The following is a 25220-nucleotide window of genomic DNA, read 5'->3' as shown; positions in this document are numbered from 1 at the left end:
ATTCTTATCCTTATTGCCCTTCTAATGTTCTTAACTTATTCTCAACAAGAAAACTGCATTTAGGCTCTGACAATAGTGTTACAGCTAGCTACTTTTCTATCCTAAATTGTGTATTTTGTAAGACTGAAGGCATCACTTAAGGTTGCTGGTGGAGCATGTTATTTCAGCAAACACCTGGGTTTGAACCTGTGTGGGAGTAAATCAGCCAAGCCACACCCAGTGTATGAGTGATGCTGGGCTGCTCCACTTGATGGGTTTCCCATGCCCTGTAACCATGAGACCCTGAGCCTCGACAGCAGCCATGGCATTATGTGAATGGAGGGTTTCCTCCATATAAGGTCAACAGCAGCACTGTAATCTGAGACCCATCACTACTTCCTCATCTCTCAGTGGTAGACCACTGTACTCTCAGTAACACTGCTCCCCCAAACTTCAGTCACACACACACACACACACACACACACACACACACACACACACACACACACACACACACACACACACTGTTTGTGTATCATCTGTAGTCTATATGTCAGTTTTCTAGATTCATTACACCAGTTCTCAGGGCCTTGCTGGTTTGTCGGAGACATTATTCTCACTTTGTGATAAAAATGGCTCCTGATGACATTCTAGTTTGTTGCAGTTACGCTGCATTCACATGGAATCAGACAGACGGACCACCCAGGAACAACTAAAGAAGGCAAGTTGTGAAGAACTTGCGGTTGTGAATGCTCCCTGTTGACAGGCTGAAGCCAAATGCGGATGCTTTTTATTAAACTTTCAATAATGGCCAAAATATATAAAAACTGTGAAATAATGTATGGTTTTTGAGCACATTGCTTGCCTGTCTCAAAGACATTAAAGACTGGTTGGCTATACATTTTCTAAAGCTCAACAAGAACAAAACTGAAGTCATTGTTTTTGGGGCAAATGGAGGCAGAAACAACCCCATCATGGACCTTTCCCCCCTCGAATCTTTTATCAAATCATCTGTAAAGAATTTAGGGGTCATAATGGACAAGGATTTTAAAATGGACAAACGGATAAACTCAGTGGTCAAATCAAGTGTTTTCCATCTGCGCCTTTTATCCAGGGTTAAGTCCTTCTTATCTTTTAATGATTTTAAAACAGTAATGCATGCTTTTATCACCACGCGCCTCGACTACTGCAATGCACTTTACGCTGGTGTTAGCCAAGCCTCTCTGTCTCGCCTGCAGCTAGTTCAGCTAACAGTGCAGCTAACTGGTACCCGTAAACCAGAGCACATCTCGCCTGTTCTGGCTTTACTTCACTGGCTCCCTGTGCGTTTTAGGATTGATTTTCAGATTTTATTATTAACATATAAATCATTGCGCAGGCAATCTCCAAAGTACCTGTCAGACCTTTTAAAACCACTTATTTTATCCAGGACACTCAGATGATCTGACCAGCTGCTTCTGACTATCCCGAGGTCTAGACTGAAACTTAGGGGGGACCGAGCCTTTTCAGTTGCAGCTCCAAAGCTCTGGAACGCTCTGCCGACACATGTTCGGCTGTCCCCCACACTGCCCGTTTTTAAATCAAACCTTAAAACGCACTTTTTTTCCTTGGCATTTGGCTCGGCATGAGAGTTGCCTATTTTAATCCTTTTTTCCTTTCCTATTGGTCTCAACGCTTTTATTATTTTAATGTTTTGGACGTTTTAAATTGGTCTTTGTATTTTCTTGTGTTGTTTTTTATGTCTAACTGTACAGCACTTTGGTCAACTTTGTTGTTTTTAAATGTGCTTTATAAATAAATTTGGATTGGATTGTTGAAAAGCTCGGTGACCAATATTTGAACTGCAAAAAGTATGAATGTGACAAAGTTGAATTCATGTCCTAATATTTGTGAACGTTTCCCAGTTTGAACAGAGTTTATATCTGGAAGAAGATGAGCTTTGAAAGTGTGAATATTGAGGATTTCTTGAGATTCCATAATCTGCTTGAATGGAAAAACATGGTCGAAAAACGTCATATCTGAAATTATGAATCATATCAATTAGAAAAATAGATACAGTCAATTCCCAATTGAGATTAATATTTTGTTGGAATGGAGTGAATTCGTTGAAAAATGTTGAAGGAGTTGGGGGCCAAACTTTCTGACCCAGAAGATAAATAAGTAGAAAAATAAAGAATTCCGTGCACAGGAGAGCAAATGTTGTGAATGCCTCCTGCATTCAACTATAGACTGTATCTGAGAAGTGGACGTAGTCATTGTGACGTCACTAGTTGGTTTGTGGACTCCGGTTTGGAAGCTTGGAGTGTGGGTGAACCGAAACATGACAGAAGCTGCGCCGCTGAAAGCCTGAAGGCAGATGTCTGGCAGCATTTTGATTTAAAAAGACTGAGGACAGCGGAGAGCTGGAAAAGAGCAAAGCCACATGTCAGATGTTGAACTAGAGGTAAATGTTGTGGAAACGGCATAAATGTGTGAAACCATTTAAGCCCATCAGCCCAATGAAACCTGACTGGAGACATTTACAGTCAAGTTACCGTCACATTCTCCAGGTGTCCAAAAAATAACGGGGGCTGTAGCCACATTCATATTGTATATATTTTAACATAAAAAAACAATACATTTTTCTGCAAAACAAAATATGATGTGTGCTTACATCAGCTTTAACCAAACAAGTGCCACCAATAATATCATGACATCCATCCATCAACCTGAAGCTTTTAGCGACAAGGGAGGTGTTTGTGATCCTTTTTCTTTCATCTCCACAGACTTGGGTCCATGTGCCATGATGTGGAATGGATATACAAATAGATGTTTTTATCTCATCATGTTACTGTAATTCTTTTTCTACCTGCTTTAATGAATCCTGCTGCTAGGCTCTTAACATGCCTATTTTTATCTCTCTGCACTAGCTTCCTGTTAATATTAGAATTCATCTTCATCATGGATTTCTGCACCCCCACACCACGAGCCCAGCTCCACTCATGGGTTTTGTGTACCACTGTTGGGGTTGTAGCAGGAGCAGATTTGGTTATCAACAGTTAACTATCAATATCAATATGATTATCAGTATTAATAATTATATTTAATATATTATCATGATATAATCATGAATAAACGGGGCACCACCCTGGGATCAGGGAAAAGATAACCTAAAACTGTATTCAGTCTCAATATAAAGGTTTTATACTCACATGCCAATCATCGTGATCATTGGCATAGGAGTACAAAACCAATCGAACAATTAAAAAGGCGTGAAATTCAAGCACTAGCCTTCACAACCTGCTGTTATCCAGTGACATATACACAACAAGCACAAGAGACCGCTAGTTATAATATAATAAGATTTATTAAAATCAGTAATAATGATCACAATCAATAACACTGCAATTAACAAAGCCTTATTACCTAACTACCTAACACAAAGCTAAGCTTAAACAAAGGGAGATACACACGTGGAGTGTGTGTGTGCGTGTGTGCGTGCGTGTGCGTGTGTGTGTGTGTGTGTGTGTGCGTGCGTGCGTGCGTGTCGAGAGAGAGAGAGAGAGGGAGAGATGGCTATGGGCGGCCACCGGATGGAGCTATTCCTCGCAGCGTTCAGGGGCGGAGCCACTGAGGTTCGATGGGGTAGCGAGAGAGAGAGGTGGAGCTATTCCTCGCAGCGTTCAGGGGCGGAGCCACTGAGGTCTGACTGAGTAGCGAGAGAGAGAGAGAGGTGGAGCTATTCCTCGCAGAGTTCAGGGGCGGAGCCACTGAGGTCTGATGGAGTAGCGAGAGAGAGAGAGAGAGAGATAGCCGTATGTAGCCACCAGATGTAGCTATGTCCCTAGCGCCCGCCGGGAACAGCTGGCTTAGGACACGTGTGTGCGGCGTGTATGTGTGTGTGTGTGTGTTAGCGGGACACAAACAAAGAGAGAGAGGATGCGCGAGCGATATTCGGAGGGACAGAAAGCGTGCCGTTATCACACGGGCTTGCGTGAATGAACTGGCGTTTATTCCGCGAGACCGGTCTTTTAACTGATAGTAGAGGCTTTCTGAGCTCGCGAATATGGCGGAGGTTAGTCGGAAACACTGTTACAGAAATCAACCCAGCTGCGTGGTACACAATCAGTATTCAAATACAGCAGCACATGAACCAACGGACTCGGCGGTCCGCGATCAGAACTTAAAACACATTAACAAGAATTACAAGCATATCCTACACTATCACTTGTGTCTCTGCCCAGACTGATAGCCTCTTACTGGTATCGTTGCGTAAGACGATGACGGCGTTCCGTAACGGCGGTGGTTCGTGAGTCCCCGGCGTCAGCGGGGGACGTGATGAGTCGGCTTCGTCCAGACGAGAGCGGAGCGGGTTTCGTCTCGTTGATCAAACTCAAATGAAGAAAACAGTTGGTGTTTCCTCCTTCCACGAGCGGCGATATAATCGCGGCTTGGCGATTTAGTCAGCTTACTTCAGACAGCGTCTGGTAGCTGGAAGGCAGGAACCGGCTTGGTTCCTCTTGTTGCAACGGTGCGCTGCGGGGCCGTGTCCACCTCCTGTTGGTGGAGGGGTCGCCTCCCGTGGCAACGTGGTGTTGCGATGGAAGCGCTGGAACCAGCGCCCGGGTAGGAGTGGGAGCCAGAGAGTAAGAGTGAATAAGAGCGTTCTCCGGGCGGCTTCGGTTTATAAAGCTCAGGCCGCTCCAGGGGACCCCCCGGGGTTCCCTGAAGATGTCAGCCAATGGGGCACTCGTTGGGTGGCGTCGCATCTCTCACCTGGGTGAGATGTGAAACTAAAATGGCGGTGTAGTTTTTAATCCCCTTTGTCCCTTTGTCCTGGCCGCATGTGTAGGCTTCTGTAGGCCGCATTGTGTAGTCCTAACGGTTAGGTCCCAACAGTCCCCCTTTTGGTCTGAAGGTTGAGGTGTGGGACGCAACCTTCGGAGCAACATAAGGGCCGAACCGTCCATGTATTCCTTGAAACATGGGGGAGTCCAAACAGTCTGTATATTCCATGGAAAAAAGGTTAAACAGTCATTCAGGTCGAAGTCCATAACTTGATGGAGGCATTGTCTGGGCAGAGATTGAGGCAAGGTCTGGGCAGAGATTTCTATGGTCTGGGCAGAGATTTCTAACCATCTAACCTATATCAAACATCTGCTAAGACACAATTTTCACAAACATCAACATTGTCATTACACTCAGGTAGTTTCAAACAGGACACACCCCAACTATGAAAACGGAACGAAGGAGGAAAAGGAAAGTGAGGGAAAGGAGAAGGGGTTAGTGGTCGTTTGGTTTACTCCTGGAGAAGATTTAAGTTAGCCATATTTACTATGTTGTGGCTCAGGGCTGTAACGCTCCATGTAGCCAGAAACAGAGGAAATGTCAGAGGCGCTGTCATTATCTGAGTTGTCATGTTTGTACACTGCTGGTTCACGTGACTGGGACAGAATTTCGGAGTAGGGCTTCCTACTACTTCTGTGTGAATGCCCATCTCGACGCAGTTGGTGGGCATGTCGGTGATGCTCAGTATCCCCACGCCGTCTCTTACCAGGCTTCTGGGGGGAGTTTAGTGATGGTCGGGTCGAGTCAACGCCATAGCGCTATCGTTTTTATCAGCTTCTCGATTGGGTCGCACGGATCCCTATCTTCGTCAGTTTGGGAGTTTGTCTGACTCCAGGGGCGTGCTGGCCGCTCACCCCCTTTCGCGCTGTTATGAGGGCTCTGCTTTAAGGCGGCGGATGTTTGGGAGTTACTCTCGTTCCTTGGTTTTGTCTGATTCCTGGGGCGTGCTGGCCGCCCACCCCCTTTTGCGCTGTTATAAGGGCTATGCTTTAAGGCGGCAGACGTTTCGGACGCAGATGTGTCGAAGTTAGCGGGCTGGCTTTTAAGTTTGCGCGCTAAGTGGGTTTCCCAAGCCATCTGTGCGTAATTACGAATCTCTTGCATGGAAAGTCGATGTGTCCTGAAGTGTATGGTGACATCGTAGCGCACACTTTCGTGTAGGTTATGCAGGAAGAGGGCCTTGAAGGCGCAGGCTCTTCCTCCACTCCTGGGGAGTTACAGCCCTGAGCATAGGCGGCCCTGAAGCGCCAATAGTACTCCGTGGGTGATTCCTGCTCCTCATGTACGACGGCGAGGGCACTGATCGTAGCGGCGGCGGGATCCCAGTCCCGGCTATACTCCTTCCGGAGTGCTGCACAAAGTCTGGGGTATCGGTCCTGGGTTCTGGGTGCAAGTGTTCCTATGAAACTGCGGACATGTCTGGTTGTGGTCTTCCCGACTAGTCTGAGCTTCTCCCGTGAGGAGGCCTTCTTAAACCTTGGCATGTGAGTATAAAACCTATCGAACAATTAAAAAGGCGTGAAATTCAAGCACTAGCCTTCACAACCTGCTGTTATCCAGTGACATATACACAACAAGCACAAGAGACCGCTAGTTATAATATAATAAGATTTATTAAAATCAGTAATAATGATCACAATCAATAACACTGCAATTAACAAAGCCTTATTACCTAACTACCTAACACAAAGCTAAGCTTAAACAAAGGGAGATACACACGTGGAGTGTGTGTGTGCGTATGTGTGTGTGTGCGTGTGTGCGTGCGTGCGTGCGTGCGTGTCGAGAGAGAGAGAGGGAGAGATGGCTATGGGCGGCCACCGGATGGAGCTATTCCTCGCAGCGTTCAGGGGCGGAGCCACTGAGGTTCGATGGGGTAGCGAGAGAGAGAGGTGGAGCTATTCCTCGCAGCGTTCAGGGGCGTAGCCACTGAGGTCTGACGGAGTAGCGAGAGAGAGAGAGAGGTGGAGCTATTCCTCGCAGCGTTCAGGGGCGGAGCCACTGAGGTCTGATGGAGTAGCGAGAGAGAGAGAGAGAGAGAGAGAGAGATAGCCGTATGTAGCCACCAGATGTAGCTATGTCCCTAGCGCCCGCCGGGAACAGCTGGCTTAGGACACGTGTGTGCGGCGTGTATGTGTGTGTGTGTGTGTTAGCGGGACACAAACAAAGAGAGAGAGGATGCGCGAGCGATATTCGGAGGGACAGAAAGCGTGCCGTTATCACACGGGCTCGCGTGAATGAACTGGCGTTTATTCCGCGAGACCGGTCTTTTAACTGATAGTAGAGGCTTTCTGAGCTCGCGAATATGGCGGAGGTTAGTCGGAAACACTGTTACAGAAATCAACCCAGCTGCGTGGTACACGATCAGTATTAAAATACAGCAGCACATGAACCAACGAACTCGGCGGTCCGCGATCAGAACTTAAAACACATTAACAAGAATTACAAGCATATCCTACACTATCACTTGTGTCTCTGCCCAGACTGATAGCCTCTTACTGGTATCGTTGCGTAAGACGATGACGGCGTTCCGTAACGGCGGTGGTTCGTGAGTCCCCGGCGTCAGCGGGGGACGTGATGAGTCGGCTTCGTCCAGACAAGAGCGGAGCGGGTTTCGTCTCGTTGATCAAACTCAAATAAAGAAAACAGTTGGTGTTTCCTCCTTCCACGAGCGGCGATATAATCGCGGCTTGGCGATTTAGTCAGCTTACTTCAGACAGCGTCTGGTAGCTGGAAGGCAGGAACCGGCTTGGTTCCTCTTGTTGCAACGGTGCGCTGCGGGGCCGTGTCCACCTCCTGTTGGTGGAGGGGTCGCCTCCCGTGGCAACGTGGTGTTGCGATGGAAGCGCTGGAACCAGCGCCCGGGTAGGAGTGGGAGCCAGAGAGTAAGAGTGAATAAGAGCGTTCTCCGGGCGGCTTCGGTTTATAAAGCTCAGGCCGCTCCAGGGGACCCCCCGGGGTTCCCTGAAGATGTCAGCCAATGGGGCACTCGTTGGGTGGCGTCGCATCTCTCACCTGGGTGAGATGTGAAACTAAAATGGCGGTGTAGTTTTTAATCCCCTTTGTCCCTTTGTCCTGGCCGCATGTGTAGGCTTCTGTAGGCCGCATTGTGTAGTCCTAACGGTTAGGTCCCAACACCACACACATGTTTTAAGACTTGGAGAGATATGTCTTTCCAATCAGTAGTGCCTTAACTTTGCATTGTCTGCCATTAAGCTTGAGATCTTTGAATTTGTGGACTCTTTTAAAAAGTGATTAAAACCCATTTGTCCAGAGCTGGCAATGACAATCTCTCTCCTGACTAGGGCCCGACCGATTCATCGGCCTGCCGATTTAATCGGCCGATTATAGCCTTTTTGAAAATAATCAACATCTGCCAAAAGACGCCGATTACAACCGATTTTTTTTTTTTTTTTAATGTTATTGCGCTTAGTATCCAGCTTAGTGCGCTCCTACTCCATTCTACTTAAGAAAGGCTCTCAGTCTCACCCACCGCACTCATTTTTGGACACAACACCGGAGCGCATGTAGCTTGAATGTGCTGAGCTCATTGGATAAACCTAGCAGAGTTTCCCCCCACGGTAAGTTTATAACTAGTTTGTGTAATGAACAATTGGCCCTTTTAAACGTGTAGGTCATGCTTAAAAAAAGGAAAAGTACACCTAACCCCCCACTACCCTTCAAATACAGTAAAGCTAACCTAGCCTTGCTAACTAGCAACTTTAGCCGGAGTAAAAAAGAGGAGATTGAATTTTACCGTACAACATGAAAGCACTCTCGCTCAGGCAGCTGCGCGCTCACCTCACCAATGTACACAAGACGCGTTGTTTGAGCATGTTGTGCCTGTTTTTCTTTAGGTCCGAGGCCATGTTCATTTGTTATACTGTAGACTCTAACGGTGAGACCATACTGCTCAGTGCGCAGTTATTGATTTGTTTTCAAAGATGTTGTGTATAGTTACAAAAAAGTTCTTCCTGCACTTTATGTCAAAAGATTGTTGTGCAAAATGTTAATATGCTGCTTGCCCCACACAACATGTTACCTCGTTCCTATACAGTTATTTTACATTATTATTGATTTGTTTTCAAAGATGTTGCGTATAGTTACAAAATAGTTCTTCTTCCTGTACTGTCCTGTACTACTTTGTTAGAACTATGTTACCAATAAAAATAAGTTCCTGCACTCATTTTTTTAAGATCTTTTTATTTTATTTTATTGACAATAAGATAAGGCTGTATTTGCACTCATTTTTGACTGTAAATGTATTCTAAAACACTCAAAGGTTCTGCATTCAATTCACATATTCGTCAAAAGTGTTTAAAGTATATTTAAGGTATCAAAAAAATACGTTTTATATGCTTTTTTTAAATTTATTTTTTTATTTTTTTATAATCGGCCGATTAAATCGTTATCGTAATTTTTCTCTGAAAATAATCGGCATCGGCACTCAAAAATCAATATCGGTCGGGCCCTACTCCTGACCATCAGGTTGCAAAAAGAAGTCTGATTGTATAGAAGTCTATGAGAAAATGGTCCTACTTCTCTCTTGATGTATTATCTCAGTAAACATTGTAAACATGAGTTTATGGTCTCAATCTCTAGTTTCAAGTCTTCTTCAATCCAGCATGATGTTCATTTAGTACATTATGGTCCATTTAGAGTCCAACAGACCAGAAAGCAGGGGATGCTTTAAGGGCGGGGCTACCTGCTGATTGACATGTCGCTCTTGTACATCATCACGTCACAATATGGCACACACATGGCTTGATGTAGTTTTATAGAGAATAGAGAATAATAGAGAACATGACTGAAACTTTACTGACAATATTTCTAGTAAACACTCGACCTACATCAGAGCATGCAAGCGGAGCACATTTTGGACAGAGCTGCATTTTTATTATAAAAGGTTTGACCATCTCCCTATGTCCTACTACAGTACCGCTCACACCACGAGTCTGAAGCCCAAGCCCAACCCAGAATGCATGTCCCTTACAGACATCAACAGTATTTTCATCCATAAATTGTCTCGATAGCGATAGTAGAACACTGAGAGATAATGAGAGGGAAGGCCTATGTCAACATTGCTTACCCGTGCATGAACCGTACCGTGCTGAAAGCCACCTCTTCCAATTGTGCCGGGGCTGAGAAAGTGGCGCACTCACCCTAGCCAAACAAACCAGACTTTATTTATTTATTTATTTCGGGCATGTCAGTTAAATCATCACACATCTTTTTTCAAATACATTTTTCATTTGACATAACATTTTCTTTTACTTGTGACATTTGACATAACATGTTACAGCAGTAGGTGGTACAGAGAGCTGAAGTCCAGTGTATACAGATTGCGTGTGTGTCAGGTTCAACTTATTGTTTGGGTACAGAATGTTCATTAGTTGTGCTCCCATCCCGACCCAACACCATGTCTGCTGATTCGTGCCTCAGACCTTTTTCAACTCTCATGCAATAATCTATACCGGTCAACGGTTGAATTTACATACTTCTTCTTAAAGCCACTTAGTGTTGCTGATTTTTTGACTTCTTCTTCTAACACATTCCATTGTCTAACACCTGTGACCGATAAGGAAAAGGATTTTAACGTAGTTCGTACCTTCCTTTGCCTGAAAATCATGTTCCCTCTAAGATTGTGTCTCTCTCTGTCTAGAAAAAGTATTTGCAGGTTCTGGGGGAGAGTTCTGTTAGAAGCTTGGTACATCATTTGTACTGTGCGATAGTTTATTAAGTCATATAGTTTGAGTATTCTTGATTCGATAAATAAGTGATTGGTGTGTGCCAGTAGTTGGCATAGTGTAAGATTCTCAAGGCTCTTTTTTGGAGAATTAACAAGGGCTGTGTGGAGCCTTTATGTGTGTCCCCACACCTCTGCATAGTATTGCAGGTGCGGAGAGACTAGTGCGCAGTATAACAGATGAAGTGCTTTTTGATTTAGTATTTTTTGTACTTTCCAAAGTATGGACACACTCCTGGCCAACTTCCTTTTTAATTGTGTTATGTGTGGCTTCCAACTTAACATGTCATCGATAATCACTCCCAGAACCTTATTCTCACGGACCCTCTCAATATTAACTCCGTTTACTTGAATGTTGGGACTGTTGTTGCAGCCTCTTTTCCCATATAGCATGTATTTAGTTTTTCCAAGATTTAGTGATAATTTATTTATATTAAACCACACTTGAAGTTTGGCCATTTCCTGATTTACTGTTTCCACAAGTTGGTTCAAGTCACTCCCCGAGCAGAAAATATTTGTGTCATCCGCGAATAATATTAATTTCAGAGTATTTGACACTTTGCATATATCATTTATGTATAATATAAACAGCTTTGGACCCAGAACTGACCCCTGTGGGACCCCACAGACTTAGGCTCAATCCAGCCAGGGCACACTACGGATGAACTAGTGAGTGCACCCTTAGATGGTATGTGGTAGTCTATGTTCTGACTTATGTTCAACAAGTGAAATGGTGTATGAAAGACAATATAAAGAGGATATATAGTTAAGGAATATCATATTGTATGGTTATGTTAGTGAAATATGTGGTAATTTCCGTCTTCCTTGTCCCTGTTTTGTGTTCTGTATTTATATATATTTACTGTATACTGTATATACACTATATTGCCAAAAGTATTCGCTCACCTTGACTCGCATATGAACTTAAGTGACATCCCATTCTTAATCCATAGGGTTTAATATGACGTCCAACCTTTGCAGCTAGGGGTGTAACGATACGTATTCGTAATGAACCGAAATGGTACGGGGGTCACAATATGGTGCCTGGATTTACACGGATAATACACGGTATAAAAATAAATAAAATCGGCACGCAAATTAATTACAGAACTACTGTTAGAGGCCGTCCATACGGATCCAGCGTTTTCAAGGCCTGAAAACACACTTTTTTGAAACCAGGTCCCAGGGTGAAAAAGAAAAAAACGGCACCCCTCCGTTTCGTGTTTGTTTTCATGTAGACGGCAAAGACGCATACGCTGACGTCACTGCCCCGCTCCTCGACCCTCGAGCCCGACTTCTTATCCCGCAACGTCTCGTAACAACAACAACAACGGTGGCCTACGTGCTCGCGAACGTGCTGCAGCAGATATTCTGCTCCTCTGTACTACGGGGTATTAGGGCCACTGTATGGAAAACCCGGAGCAGAGAGAAGGGGGCAATATTCCGGGGAAAAAAGTTGCAGAATTGCTACTTTTTTACGATGCTAACAAACAACCAATGCATTTATTTTTCGAATTAATCCATCACGACGTGTGACAACGCCTCGTTAAGGTCCTTAGGATGGCGGCTGTTGATGCTTATTGTTGGTTTTATTTATACGGGCCAAATTGTCATCTTATGGATATTTTTTGGTCGGGTGGATAGTAGCCTTAGCTTTCACGTGTTGCCATAGCAACGGCAAACATCCGGTCAAGCTCCGTCTCGTTTTTGGTGTATTTTTGTAGCAGAAACAACACCACATAAGGGCCTGGAATATGTACTACAACATGCTGAGTCGTTTTCAATTGATTCAGAGCTCCGCCTCCTGGCTACTGTTCACATCTTAGATTACACAGTTCAGGATGTTGCAACTAGCTCAGGAGAGAGACTGTATGACACTCGGTGGTACAACCTGAGACATGCACAATACAAAAGAATTACCTTCTGCATTTTCGGGGGTTTTTTCTGTTCCCTCCATTGCCCCGAACTCGTATCAAACCGTCATGTCTGAACCGAGGTACGTACCAAACCGTGACTTCAGTGTACCGTTACACCCCTATTTGCAGCTATACAGCTTCTTCCAGAAGTGTATTTGTGAGGTCACACACTGATGTTGAAGGGGAGGCCGGCTCTCAGTCTCCACTCTAATTCATCCCAAAGGTGTTCTATCGGGTTGAGGTCAGGACTCTGTGCAGGCCAGTCAAGTTCATCCACACCAAACTCTCTTTATGGACCTTGCTTTGTGCACTGCTACACAGTCATGTTGGAACAGGAAGTTGGAACCAAACTTTACACGTGGCACAATGCAGTCAGACAAATATCGTTGTCCTGGCAACCGCCAAACCCAGACCTGCCCATCAGATTGCCAGATGGAGAAGCGTTGATATTTTTATTCTTATTTTTTGGTATATACATGGAGAACATATGGCCAGGAAAATGTGGCTTAAAGTCAGGTAAATGTTTTGGTAAATGTGACGGCACGTATTAAAATGTGTCAGGTCATTGAGGCTTTCCATCATGTGCTGCTGGAGTTTCTCCTCATGTTCCTCTCCTGTGCTCGTCCTCAGATGGTCAGGTGATCCCCCTGGTGGAGTTGTCAGCAAAGCAGGTGGCGTTCCACATCCCGTTTGAGGTGGTGGAGAAGGTCTACCCCCCAGTCCCTGAACAGCTGCAGCTTCGCATCGCTTACTGGAGCTTCCCCGAGAACGAGGAGGACATCAGGTGAAAACGATAATGACTTTGATGGTTTTTCTTCACTTCTTATTAAGGATCCGCTTCGGCCTAAGAGAAGAGAAATCTCTTAAAATGTTTTCCAGAAGCTGTTAATATATCACCTTATTAAGTTTGAACATGTTTCTTATGAAACAGGAACCATTTCGATTCTCAATATGTGGTTAGTTTATCTAAATAACAGCTGTTTGGAAAGTTACTGCAATCATTTTCTGACATATGAGAGCCACTGCAGAGAACTTTATTCCCTGGAAATCAGCATCACAAAAGACCATTCATAGTCATCACACATCCTGGTTAAAAAAAACCATGACCAACTGTATGTCTTCAAGGTCCCATATTATGATAAACAGGTTTTCTCTGGTCTCTACACCTTTAAACTGGTCCTCCCTGAGCCTGTCAACTCCCAGGATGAGGAAAACAAGCGACTCCTGCATGGTCTCTGCAGCACCCCCCCTCCCCCGGTACAACATCACTCCTACAGGCTGTTCAGATACAGCTCCTGTGCTTACGTAACGAAGGGAGTCATTTGCATAGGCCGAACTCCTCTGATGATAGGAGACATCCGAGAGAAAGTTTGGTGGGTCCTGCAGGGAGACAGCAGTGAGATAGCGGTGTTTCACAATGTCGTCGCTCAGAGTTAGACACGCAGATTGCTCTGTTGTTGGTTGTACAAATCAACATAAGTGCTTATATTCCGTCCCAGCTACAGAAGAGACAGTGGTTGCGTTTCATTTTTAATGTGGTACGGTTTGTCTTAGCTTGTATGTGTGTGCTAACCACTTCACATCGGACTGCTTCAGTAACGAGGGTCAGTACAAAGCTGGCTTTGCCTCGACACTGACCCTCGTAAAAGGATCTGTCCCAACCATACGGGACCCAGCAACTTCACCTGAGCCACATAGGCGAGCCATAGCGATACATCCACTGTAAACATTGGCGCATGCTACCGCTAGCATAAGCGGCATCGTCTCCGTCTCTCTCCAAGTAGGCGATGAGAGACAGAGCTCATTAGCATTTAAAGGTGCAGGCACAGAAACAGCCTGTTCTCAGCGGAGCTCATTTGACAGCTGAAATTCAGGACCACGGATGGGTTTGGGGCAATGCATATCAAATCCAGTGTTGTTGGATCTCTGACAGCTGTATGGAATTGAGGAAAAACAGTATAATAGGGGACCTTTAAGGAAGTTTAAGTTGTTGTTAACTTTCCAGAGGAGCGATAAAAACCATCTTCACTGGAAACATTACAAACTGTCATTGGATGTTCACGGACCAGGACCGGAGAACATCACTGGGACCTTTCACCAAGTATCAGAGATATTGGTGACAAGAGGTGCCTGCACAGAGCCCAAAGATATTAAAGGACAAACCCCACCCAGACGGTCTGTTCACCCTGCTGCATTCTGGGATACACAAGTATCAGCTGATGAACCAGCAGACTTAAGAGCAGCTGAAAGACTAGTTTTAGTTTTCTTATGTTGTAGGACTACAAACCCCATTTTGTACATTGACAATAAATGAATCTTGTACTAGCAGGTGGCGTTGATCAAATACTTTCCGTCATCGACTGAATTTTTCCTTAAGGCAGCCATGCTACATGATTTCCCCCAGTGGAACCAGTGCTTTCAGGCCCAAGAAATCCCATGGTCAGAGAGTCTGGTCAGTCTTCAGGATCAGCCGCCAGAGCAAAGTTAAAAAGTTGTTTGTTCCAGAAGAATTCTGCAAAATCCATCTTGTTTGGGTGTTTTGACATGAAAAATGGGCTCCGTTGTCTTGTCTCCATTCATCTTTCCTCTCCATGCCCTTATAAATGAATCATCTATGAGCTTGTTCTGTGCTCTTCATTAAGTCTTAAAAACACATCCAACAACAAGTCCTCAGTCCAAAACTTAAACTTTATTTTAAAAAAGAAAAGGAAATGCTTCAAACCATATTGTTGGTGTTTCACCTTTTAAATCGCCTCAAGGTCAGGATTTTGGTCGTTGTCATTTTTTTGCAACCAGTGAAGGAAGTGACCATATTTGGACTGTGGAGGAGTAGCAACAACCTTACTGGATCTGGATCCGGATCCATCTGGATTCTGGTGTGAAGCTGCTAACAAAGTTAGTTTCATAATTCAAGGTCAACTTTACAGCTAAGTGTTAAAGTCGGCTATCAGCTGGTGTTCGTTGACTCCAGGGAAGTGAAGAAAGGTTTGCTTGCGACGTTATCAGCATCTTTGTAGCGTTAGCAAGCTGTATCCATCAGGGTCATTCCGTGTCATTTCATCAAATTTCTGAAAATCTTCCCACCTGACCATCACAGAATTTCTTGAAAAAAATCAAGTATGAAGACACACTTGTTAATAGGACAAATGCAAAACATTAGGTCTCTACTGTCAACAGTTTTCTCATGAAACATCATTGAATGAAGGGTAGTTTAGACGTTTTTTGGCATCATACTCTGAAAAGCCATTTTTAAACAGCAATATCTGGAAAACTATCTCACCTGTGGCCTTCAAAATTTCGACAGTGTATATCTGTTACTAATAGCCTGCAGACATGGAATATCAGGGGTGTACCTAAATGATAACCTAGTATGGTAGGTACTTAAACTTCTCCCAAAATATGGCTTGTCGAAATGAAGTAGCAAATTTGAAGAGTTGCTGAGCTCCCATTTCTGAGCTCCCATTTTTGCAGATAAAAGACTTCTATCACTTCTGCCTCTATCCCTGGTGTTAGCTTAAACATTCTACAAAATATGGTTTCTCTTAGATGATTAGTTTCACAGATATTAAGGCTCAAAAATAAGTTAACACATCTTTGCTCAACTTCAGTCATATTCAAAAAAAGGAGCCGATCCCAGCTGTCATTGGGCGAAGGCAGGGTACACCCTGGACAGGACGCCAGTCTATCGCAGGGCCTGACATTTAGGCCCCATACACAAGAAGCAAAACAAGCTTTTTTTCTCCGTTTTGCCTTGGCGTCGTTTCAAGAAAATCTGCGTCCAAACGAATCCACTGAAAACGACTCAGCGAGCTGTAGTACATATTCCAGGCCCTTATGCGGCGCTGTTTCTGCTACAAAAATGCAGAAGAAGAGACGGAGCGTGACCGGATGTTTGCCGTTGCTATGGCAACACGTGAGAGTTACGGCTAATCTCCACCCGACCACCCGATCAATAAACACCTATAAGATGACAATTTGGCCCGTATAAATAAAACCAACAATAAGCACCAACAGCCGTCACCCTAAGGACCTTGACGAGGCGTTGTCACACGTTGGGATGGATTAATTAGACAAATAAATGCCTACATTCATGGGAAGTTAGCTAGCGGTTGTTTGTTAGCATCGTAATAAAGTAGCTTTTTCCCCGGAATATCGCCCCCCTCTCTCGGCTCCGTTTTTTTTCATACAGCAGCCCTGATACGCCGTCGTACAGACAGCACGGAGGCCGCCGTTATTGTTGTTGTTACGAGACGTCGCGGGGGAAGAAGTCAGAGGGTCGAGGAGCGGGGCGATGACGTCAGCGTTTTCGTTTTCGCCGTCCACACGAAAACGATCACGAAACGGAGGGGTGCCGTTTTTTTCTTTTCCACCCTGAGAGCTGGTTTCAAAAAAGTGCGTTTTCACGCTGCGGAAACGCCGGATCCGTATGGACGGCAGGGCGAAACGCACAAGACTTCTGCGTTTACGCACTGAAAACGTTTTCGTGTGGACAGGCCCTTAGAGACAAACAACCATTCACGCTCACATTCACACCTACGGCAATTTAGAGTCATCAATTAACCTATCCCCATCCTGCATGTCTTTGGACTGTGGGAGGAAGCCAGAGAACCTGGAAAGAACCCACGCTCACATGGGGAGAACATGCAAACTCCACACAGAAGGAACCCAAACCCGACCCGGGAATGGAACCCGGGACCCTCTCACTGTGAGGCGACAGTGCTACCCACTACACCACCGTGCAGCCCATGAGCAAACATATGATAGCATAATATTAAAGACTGCACATTTTGTCATACTTTAAGTACATACATTACACAACCAAATCAAATAATATTCTTAATTTGAGCATAAATATTTTACATTACATTACTTAAGTCTCCAAAGTTTGATATTGAATTACAGTTTGTCTCTATGCTCACTATGAGACAATATGTGAGTTGTGTGTATGATCAGAAATGGTGGATAGGAAGTATCAGAGATGTTTCAGAGCAAGATGAAGATGTACTGGTTCAGTTCATGCACCCACATGGCCCTGCCAAGAGTTTCTACTGGTCAAGAAAAGAAGACATGTGTAATGTCCCACTGCAGCATAGAATTGCAAGGATTGACGTTCCCTCTACAGAAACTGGGCGCATGTATGCCATCAAAAAAGATGAGCACAACAGAGCAGAGATGTACAAATTAATGAATGTGACTAAGGAACAGGATCTAAAAGATGAAAAATGTTTGATCCCTCATAGTGAGCATAGAGACAAACTTTTATTCAATATCAAACTTTAGAAACTTTTCTGCTGTAATGGAAAATCTTTATGCTCAAATTAAGATTATTATTTGATTTGGTTGTTTAATTTATATACTTAAAGTATGACAAAATGTGCAGTCTTCAATATTATGCTATCATATGTTTGTTCATGGTTTAAAACATTAAAAGCTGTTTTCAGCATGTTCAACTCACATTCAAGGACTTATTGCCTCTGTAACTACAACTGTGCTACATTTTAATGTTTTCGTAAGGCTAAATTTATCAGTAGCATTTAGTCACATGCAAGTCTTTGGTAAATGGTAAAAAACACAATTGAATCGCCCTGCTGTGATGTTTACTCGTCGGCTATTAGGACATGCAGTACCAAAAACGGCCATAAAAACCCCACCAATATCAGGATTTTAGAAAATCACTGTAACAAAATGAGGCAAAACACCCTCCTGATTTTTTAAATATTATTTTAAAGTATCATATTAATACCCCCTCGGAAGCATTTAGCGATGGTCAACATTGGTCAAGATAGGGCTATCAGCCGAATGGCTTAGTACTGGCGCTAATGGTACATTTTGTTTTCTCATAAATTACCCCACTAATAATGAATGGAATGTTACCAAACTTCTGCAGTAGTACACATAGGGACTGTACTCACAAAACGAGGCATTTGAAAGTTTGTAAGTGTAAGCCCTATCTTGACCAATGTTGACCATCGCTAAAAATGCTTCCGAGGGGGTATTTGGCTGGATGTCTGGTGGAAATAACCTAGGGTGCATTTTACTCCGAACTATCACTTTAACAAGAATTTGATCTTTCAAAAAAAGTAAGTTTGGACCTGATACTTGTCAGTTTTTTGGAATATGACCCTGAAGTTGGGCAAAGATGTGTTTACTTCCATTTTTGAGCTTTAATATCTGTGAAACTAATCATCTAAGAGAAACCATATTTGTAGAATGTTTAAGCTAACACCAGGGATAGAGGCAGAAGTGATAGAAGTCTTTTATCTGCAAAAATGGGAGCTCAACAACTCTACAAATTTGCTACTTCATTTCGACAAGCCACATTTTGGGAGAAGTTTAAGTACCTACCATACTAGGTTATCATTGAGCTACACCCCTGACATGCCATGTCTGGAGGCTTTTAGTAACAGATATACACTGTAGAAATTTTGAAGGCCACAGGTGAGATAGTTTTCCAGATATTGCTGTTTAAAAATGGCTTTTCAGAGTATGATGCCAAAAACCGTTGAAACTACCTAAAAGGGAGAGAAGTGATTGTCTCCCGGATTTTAACTGGTTTAGAGCGGCAAGGTGTAGGGTTAGTGTTCCCGTTAAAGAACACTGATACAGATGTCCTGGTTTAGGTTGATTTATTTAGCTGTGGTCTGTAATATCAATACAAAGTAACAATTAGTACACTATACATGATACACAAACATAATGAGATAACTAAGGTTACAAAGCACTGTATTTAGTACTCAAGTATATCATATGGATCATATAACCTAAACCAATCACCTCACACAAGGCACACGGACAGCATGACTTAGCTTATTAGCTTTAACAACACACCAGCATAATAAGATAGCTTATTCAGAACTAAACAATGCACATTAACAATATTAGCATCAAACTTAGACAGCATAACATCATTACGCTCACCTTCTGGCATTTACACACAGCAATTAAGCAGAGAGGTACAGGTGAATGATGGGGAAGGCAAAGGCAATTGCATCTATCCACTGCTGTATCGAAAGAGAACATTGACCGCACAGCAGTTCACACGCAGGTATGGTGCATTCAATAGCGACAGAACGGCTATGGTGTGTTTAAGAGCATGGGACATATGGAAACTTACCGATAAACAAGTCATTACTGAATGGAATGGAACACAATCCAATAAACAAGTTAACAAACATTAACAGCATGAGCTTTTTTAACACTACCCTTAATTCAATGATGTTTCATGAGAAAACTGTTGACAGTAGAGACCCAATATTTTGGATTTTTCCTATTAACAAGTGTGTGTCTTCGTACTTGATTGTTTTCAAGAAATTCTGTGATGGTCAGGTGGGAGGCTTTTGATGAAATGACACGGAATGACCCAGCAGCTAATGTGAGGTGCAGTCAATAGAGAGACAGTGTGTAACACATCACAGTTTGAAAGCCATGCCCATTGGAGGGGAATTGGTTCACAATATGCAACTCACCAGAAGAAGAAAAAGCCAAACGTTGGATTGCCATAACCCAGAAAAACTCCTGGGTTTACCCTCCCTCTTACCCAACGTCTGCTGGGATTGCTTCCTTGAACTCAATGACTTGGATAAACAGGACTCAGCAGTGTAGATGTACTTCTACTAATAAGTTGTCTCTGTGTCTTCCTTGTCTCCTTCTCGCTGTCCTCCTCCTGCTGCAGGTTATATTCCTGCCTGGCTAATGGGAGTCCAGATGAATTCCAGCGCGGAGAGCAGCTCTACAGGATCAGAGCTGTCAAAGACCCCCTGCAGATCGGTGGGTTCAGGTCTCACTCTCTTCACACCAGACGTTAACATAGATGATATGATCACAAGTGAACAGTGATCAGTTCACACCTATAATAATCATGCAGGCCTAGAAATCACATGGGTAATGCAGCAGATGTTGAAATGTATTCAATATGCAGATTCAGCATCCTATGTGTTTGTGATTGAGTGCTTAACCTGTGTTCGTCTGCCTCTCTGTTACCAGGTTTCCATCTGAGTGCTACAGTGGTGTCCAGTCAGTCCAAAGGAGCCTGCAATGTGGCAGTCATGTTTGATCGCTGCCGCATCACTTCCTGCAGCTGCACCTGTGGCGCTGGGGCCAAATGGTGCGCCCATGTGGTGGCGCTCTGCCTCTTCAGGATCCACAATGTGAGTATCTGTTCTCCATGGACCGATTCTATGAAACCGTGTCACATGTTTATCAACTCTGTTGATCTCATTTTATCAAGAAAGATGTACACAGTATTGTTAAGTATTGATAAGAGAACAGAATGTATCGGGCACAGCAGCAGCATCAGGGAAGGAAATGAGCAGTCTTAGGCTACGTTCACATCCAACCGGTTTGGTTTGGTTCATTTGAGGTGTGACACAGGATTTTTTGATCCACAGATATGTGATTTTTTACAACGGTGTATTAGGGCCACTGTAGGAAAGAGATCCTAGAGAGGAGGGCAGTATTTTGAGAAAAAACATTGCGACTTTAGGACATGACGATGCTAACAGCCGGCATCTATCCTAGCTAACTGAATATAGGCATTTATTTTTCTAATTAATACATCACAACGTGTGACAATGCCTCGTTAAGGTCCTTAGGGTGATGATGTTGATGGTTATTGTTGGTTTTAGTTATATGGGCCAAATCGGGTGGTTGGGCTAAGATGCTAGTGGTAGCTAACGGGAATATATGGAATATTGCCCACCTCTCCTTAATACGCCGTCGTAGATTGTAGCATGATTTCAAAAGCTACACTAATAATGAATCCATCTGTTCAGGAAGTCATGTCATAGATCTGTATAAAAGACCGTATATGAGCTAAAAAGTCATTTTGAACAAGAAGTGGAGCAACAATAAAATGCAACAGTAGTTGTGTCCAAATTCAGCATCTGAATCCTTCGGAGGACCTGGTCTTCTCGGATCGCCCGACCGCTCGGTCCGGCCTTCGTGGCCTACATCACCGAAATGAAACGGTCTGGTTAATGTTTGCGACATCAGCTGTTCCCTTCCCCAATGCTTTACGGCTCCTGCTGCCAAGCAACCAGCTAGGGTTGACGATGAAGAGTTTAGAAGAGGTCACTACCGTTATCTGACTAAGATGGGGCCAGAGATCATTTATCAGCTGCTGTGATCCATTCAGCCTTCGACGGATGTAGCCGCTGAACTGGGACACAGCTAGCGTAACATTTTCTCTTGGTCCAGACCAAATCAACCCAACTACAGAAAACCAAGTTATTATCAGGGGAAATACCGGAAAGCAACTACAAAACAGCTGTTTTCTTTTTACTTCTGCTGTAGATTGAATAGCATATTATTCACACATAAGCAATTTGAAGACTCATCCTTTAGACTTTGTTATTTCTGCTGAATAATTAATAAATGCCTATCGTACATTCGCAGTTATTTGAAAAAAAATATCAACATAATGATGGACAATGAAACTAGTAAGTGTGTGTGTGCGCAGGCTTCAGCAGTGTGTCTGAGGGCTCCAGTCTCTGAGTCTTTGTCCCGGCTGCAGAGGGACCAGCTCCAAAAGTTTGCCCAGTACCTCATTAGTGAGCTGCCTCAGCAGGTAACTTCCGTCTGACCAGTTGGTCACTTTACTTACCCAAATGTTTAAAATGTAACTTTATTTTTTATTTCTATTTGGTCATGTATGCGTTCAGAATTTTTTTTTTTTTTTTTATCTCCCCCAATGTACTTAACTGAAATAGAAGAAATGGCTATGATAATATTAAAAAAAGACAAATAACATAATATATTTATATATATACAAAGTCATGTGATCGGGAAATTAAATTTACATGGACTTGAATACATTTAGAGATACCTGACTTTGGAGTTTGAGCATGTTGTTTGTGTCTCAGATCCTCCCCACAGCTCAACGTTTGCTGGATGAGCTGCTGTCCTCTCAGTCCACCGCCATTAACACCGTGTGTGGAGCTCCAGGTAAAGTAGGAGGGACAGCTGCAGCTGATGTCCCCTGTCTGATACCGTCACCACACCAGAACCTTTGGTCACATCATCAAACCCTTTTTCCTGAAACTAACAACCACTTCCAACCTAAATTATTGATCATATCTCTGCAGCCCAGGGACACGCATGGTACTTACTTACTTAGTTACTTAGATTGAACTTTCTCACTTGGTTACTTAGATGGTACTTACTTACTTAGTTACTTAGATGGTACTTACTTACTTAGTTACTTAGATGGTAATTACATACTTGGTTACTTAGATGGGATTACTTACTTACTCAAGTACTTCGATGGTACTTACTTACTTGGTTGCTTAGATGGTACTTACTTACTTATTTACTTAGATGGTACTTACTTGGTTACTTAGATGGTACTTACTTACTTAGATGGTACTTACTTAGTTACTTAGATGGTACTTACTTAGTTACTTAGATGGTACTTACTTAGTTACTTAGATGGTACTTACTTACTTAGATGGTACTTACTTAGTTACTTAGATGGTACTTACTTAGATGGTACTTACTTAATTAGTTACTTAGATGGTACTTACTTAATTAGTTACTTAGATGGTACTTACTTTTGTGGTACAGCACACACACAAACCCCTACACACATTTACACATGTAATGGAGTAACTAAATCAAAATAGATATGGAAAAGGAACAACACAGATGATGACACAGATTATGGTTATATATATACATATTTTATATATACTTTATTATGATGCGAACAACCGGCATTCATACTAGCTAACTTCTATGAATGTATGCATTTATTTTTCTTGTGTGTGTGGGTGTGTGTGTGTGTGTGTGTATACACACACATACATACATACACACACACTATATTGCCAAAAGTATTTGCTCACCTGCCTTGACTGGCATATGAATTTAAGTGACATCCCATTCTTAATCCATAGGGTTTAATATGACGTCGGTCCATCCTTTGCAGCTATAACAGCTTCAACTCTTCTGGAAGGCTTTCCACAAGGTTTAGGAGTGTGTTTATGGGCCATTCTTCTAAAATGGCAAAATGGTAAATGGCCTCATTTACAGTATATAGGGCTTTTGTCCAAAGCGCTTTACAGTTATGACTGACATTCACCCATTCATACACACATTCACACACCGACGGCAGAGTCAACCACGCAGGGCGACAGCCAGCTCGTCAGGAGCAATGAGGTGTCTTGCTCAGGGACACCAGGCACTCAGCTAGGAGGAGCCGGGGATCGAACCAGCAATCTTGCGGTTCCCAGACAACCCGCTCTACCTACTGAGCTAAACCCCCCTTCTTCTTCTAGAAGTGTATTTGTGAGTTCACACACTGATGTTGGACAGAAGGCCTCGCTCTCAGTCTCCACTCTAATTCATCCCAAAGGTGTTCTATCGGGTTGAGGTCAGGAAGTGCAGGCCAGTCAAGTTCATCCATACCAAACTCTCTCCTCCATGTCTTTATGGACCTTGCTTTGTGCACTGGTGCACAGTCATGTTGGAACAGGAAGGGGTCATCCCCAAACTGTTCCACAAAGTTGGGAGCATGGAATTGTCCAACATCTCTTGGTATGCTGAAGCATTCAGAGTTCCTTTCACTGGAACTAAGGGGCCAAGCCCAGCTCCTGAGAAACAACCCCACACCATCATCCCCCTCCACCAAACTTTACACGTGGCACAATGCAGTCAGACAAGTATCGTCCTGGCAACTGCCAAATCCAGACTCGTCCATCAGATTGCCAGATAGAGAAGCGTGATTCGTCCCTCCAGAGAAGGCATCTCCACTGCTCTAGAGTCCAGTGGTGGCGTGCTTTACACCACTGCATCAGACGCTTTGCATTGCACTTGCTGATGTATGGCTTGGATGCAGCTGATCGCCATGGAAACCCATGAAGCTCTCTACGCTGTTCTTGAGCTAATCTGAAGGCCACATGAAGTTTGGAGGTCTGTAGTGATTGACTCTGCAGAAAGTTGGTGACCTCTGTGCACTATGTGCCTCAGCATCCGCTGACCCCACTCTGTCATTTTACGTGTCCTACCACTTCTTGGCTGAGTTGCGGTCGTTCCCAATCACTTCCACTTTGTTATAATCCCACTGACAGTTGACTGTGGAATATTTGGGAGTAAGGAAATTTCACCACTGGATTGTTGCACAGGTGGCATCCTATCACAGTACCACGCTGGAATTCACTGAGCTCCTGAGAGCGACCCATTCTTTCACAAAGGTTTGTAGAAACAGTCTGCATGCCTAGGTGCTTGCTTTCATACACCTGAAGCCATGGAAGTGATTGGAACACCTGATTTCAATTATTTGGATGGGTGAGTGAATACTTTTGGCAACATAGTGTACTGTACAGTGTGTACAGTGGTGTGAAAAAGTATTTGCCCCCTTCCTGCTTTCTTCTTTTTTTGCATGTTTGTCACACTTAAATGTTTCAGATCATCAAACAAATTTTAATATAAGGCAAGGATAACTCAAGTAAACACAAAATGCAGTTTTTAAATGAAGTTTTCTTTTATTAAGGGGAAAAGAAAATCCAAATGTACATTGCCCTATGTGAAAAAGTATTTGCCCCCTAAACCTAATAACTGGTTGGGCCACCCTTAACAGCAGCAACAGCCATCAAGCGTTTGCGATAACTTGCAATGAGTCTTTGACAGCGCTGTGGAGGAATTTTGGCCCACTCCTCTTTGCACAGTCGTTGTAATTCAACCTTATTGGAGGGTTTTCGAGCATGAACCGCCTTTTTGAGGTCATGCCACAGCATCTCAATAGGATTCAGGTCAGGACT

The 25220-nt window shown here is 43.6% G+C and overlaps 1 protein-coding gene across 4 annotated transcripts in view; it reads left to right on the top strand.

Annotated features, from left to right (window-relative positions):
* Nucleotides 1–25220, top strand: part of zswim8 (zinc finger, SWIM-type containing 8) — a 71713-nt gene that overhangs the window by 11430 nt on the left and 35063 nt on the right. For all 4 annotated transcript variants that reach the window (XM_084021591.1, XM_084021589.1, XM_084021590.1 and 1 more), the window contains exons 2-6: nucleotides 13096–13249; nucleotides 20138–20232; nucleotides 20449–20612; nucleotides 21923–22030; nucleotides 22326–22407. In XM_084021591.1, coding sequence (XP_083877717.1) covers nucleotides 13096–13249; nucleotides 20138–20232; nucleotides 20449–20612; nucleotides 21923–22030; nucleotides 22326–22407 — 603 coding nt within the window. The remainder of the gene's footprint in view (nucleotides 1–13095; nucleotides 13250–20137; nucleotides 20233–20448; nucleotides 20613–21922; nucleotides 22031–22325; nucleotides 22408–25220) is intronic.

The sequence above is a fragment of the Eutrigla gurnardus genome, assembly GCF_963514095.1.
Source record: "Eutrigla gurnardus genome assembly, chromosome: 11".
Classification (NCBI taxonomy): domain Eukaryota; kingdom Metazoa; phylum Chordata; class Actinopteri; order Perciformes; family Triglidae; genus Eutrigla; species Eutrigla gurnardus.
This window is presented reverse-complemented; position numbering and strand designations above follow the sequence as displayed.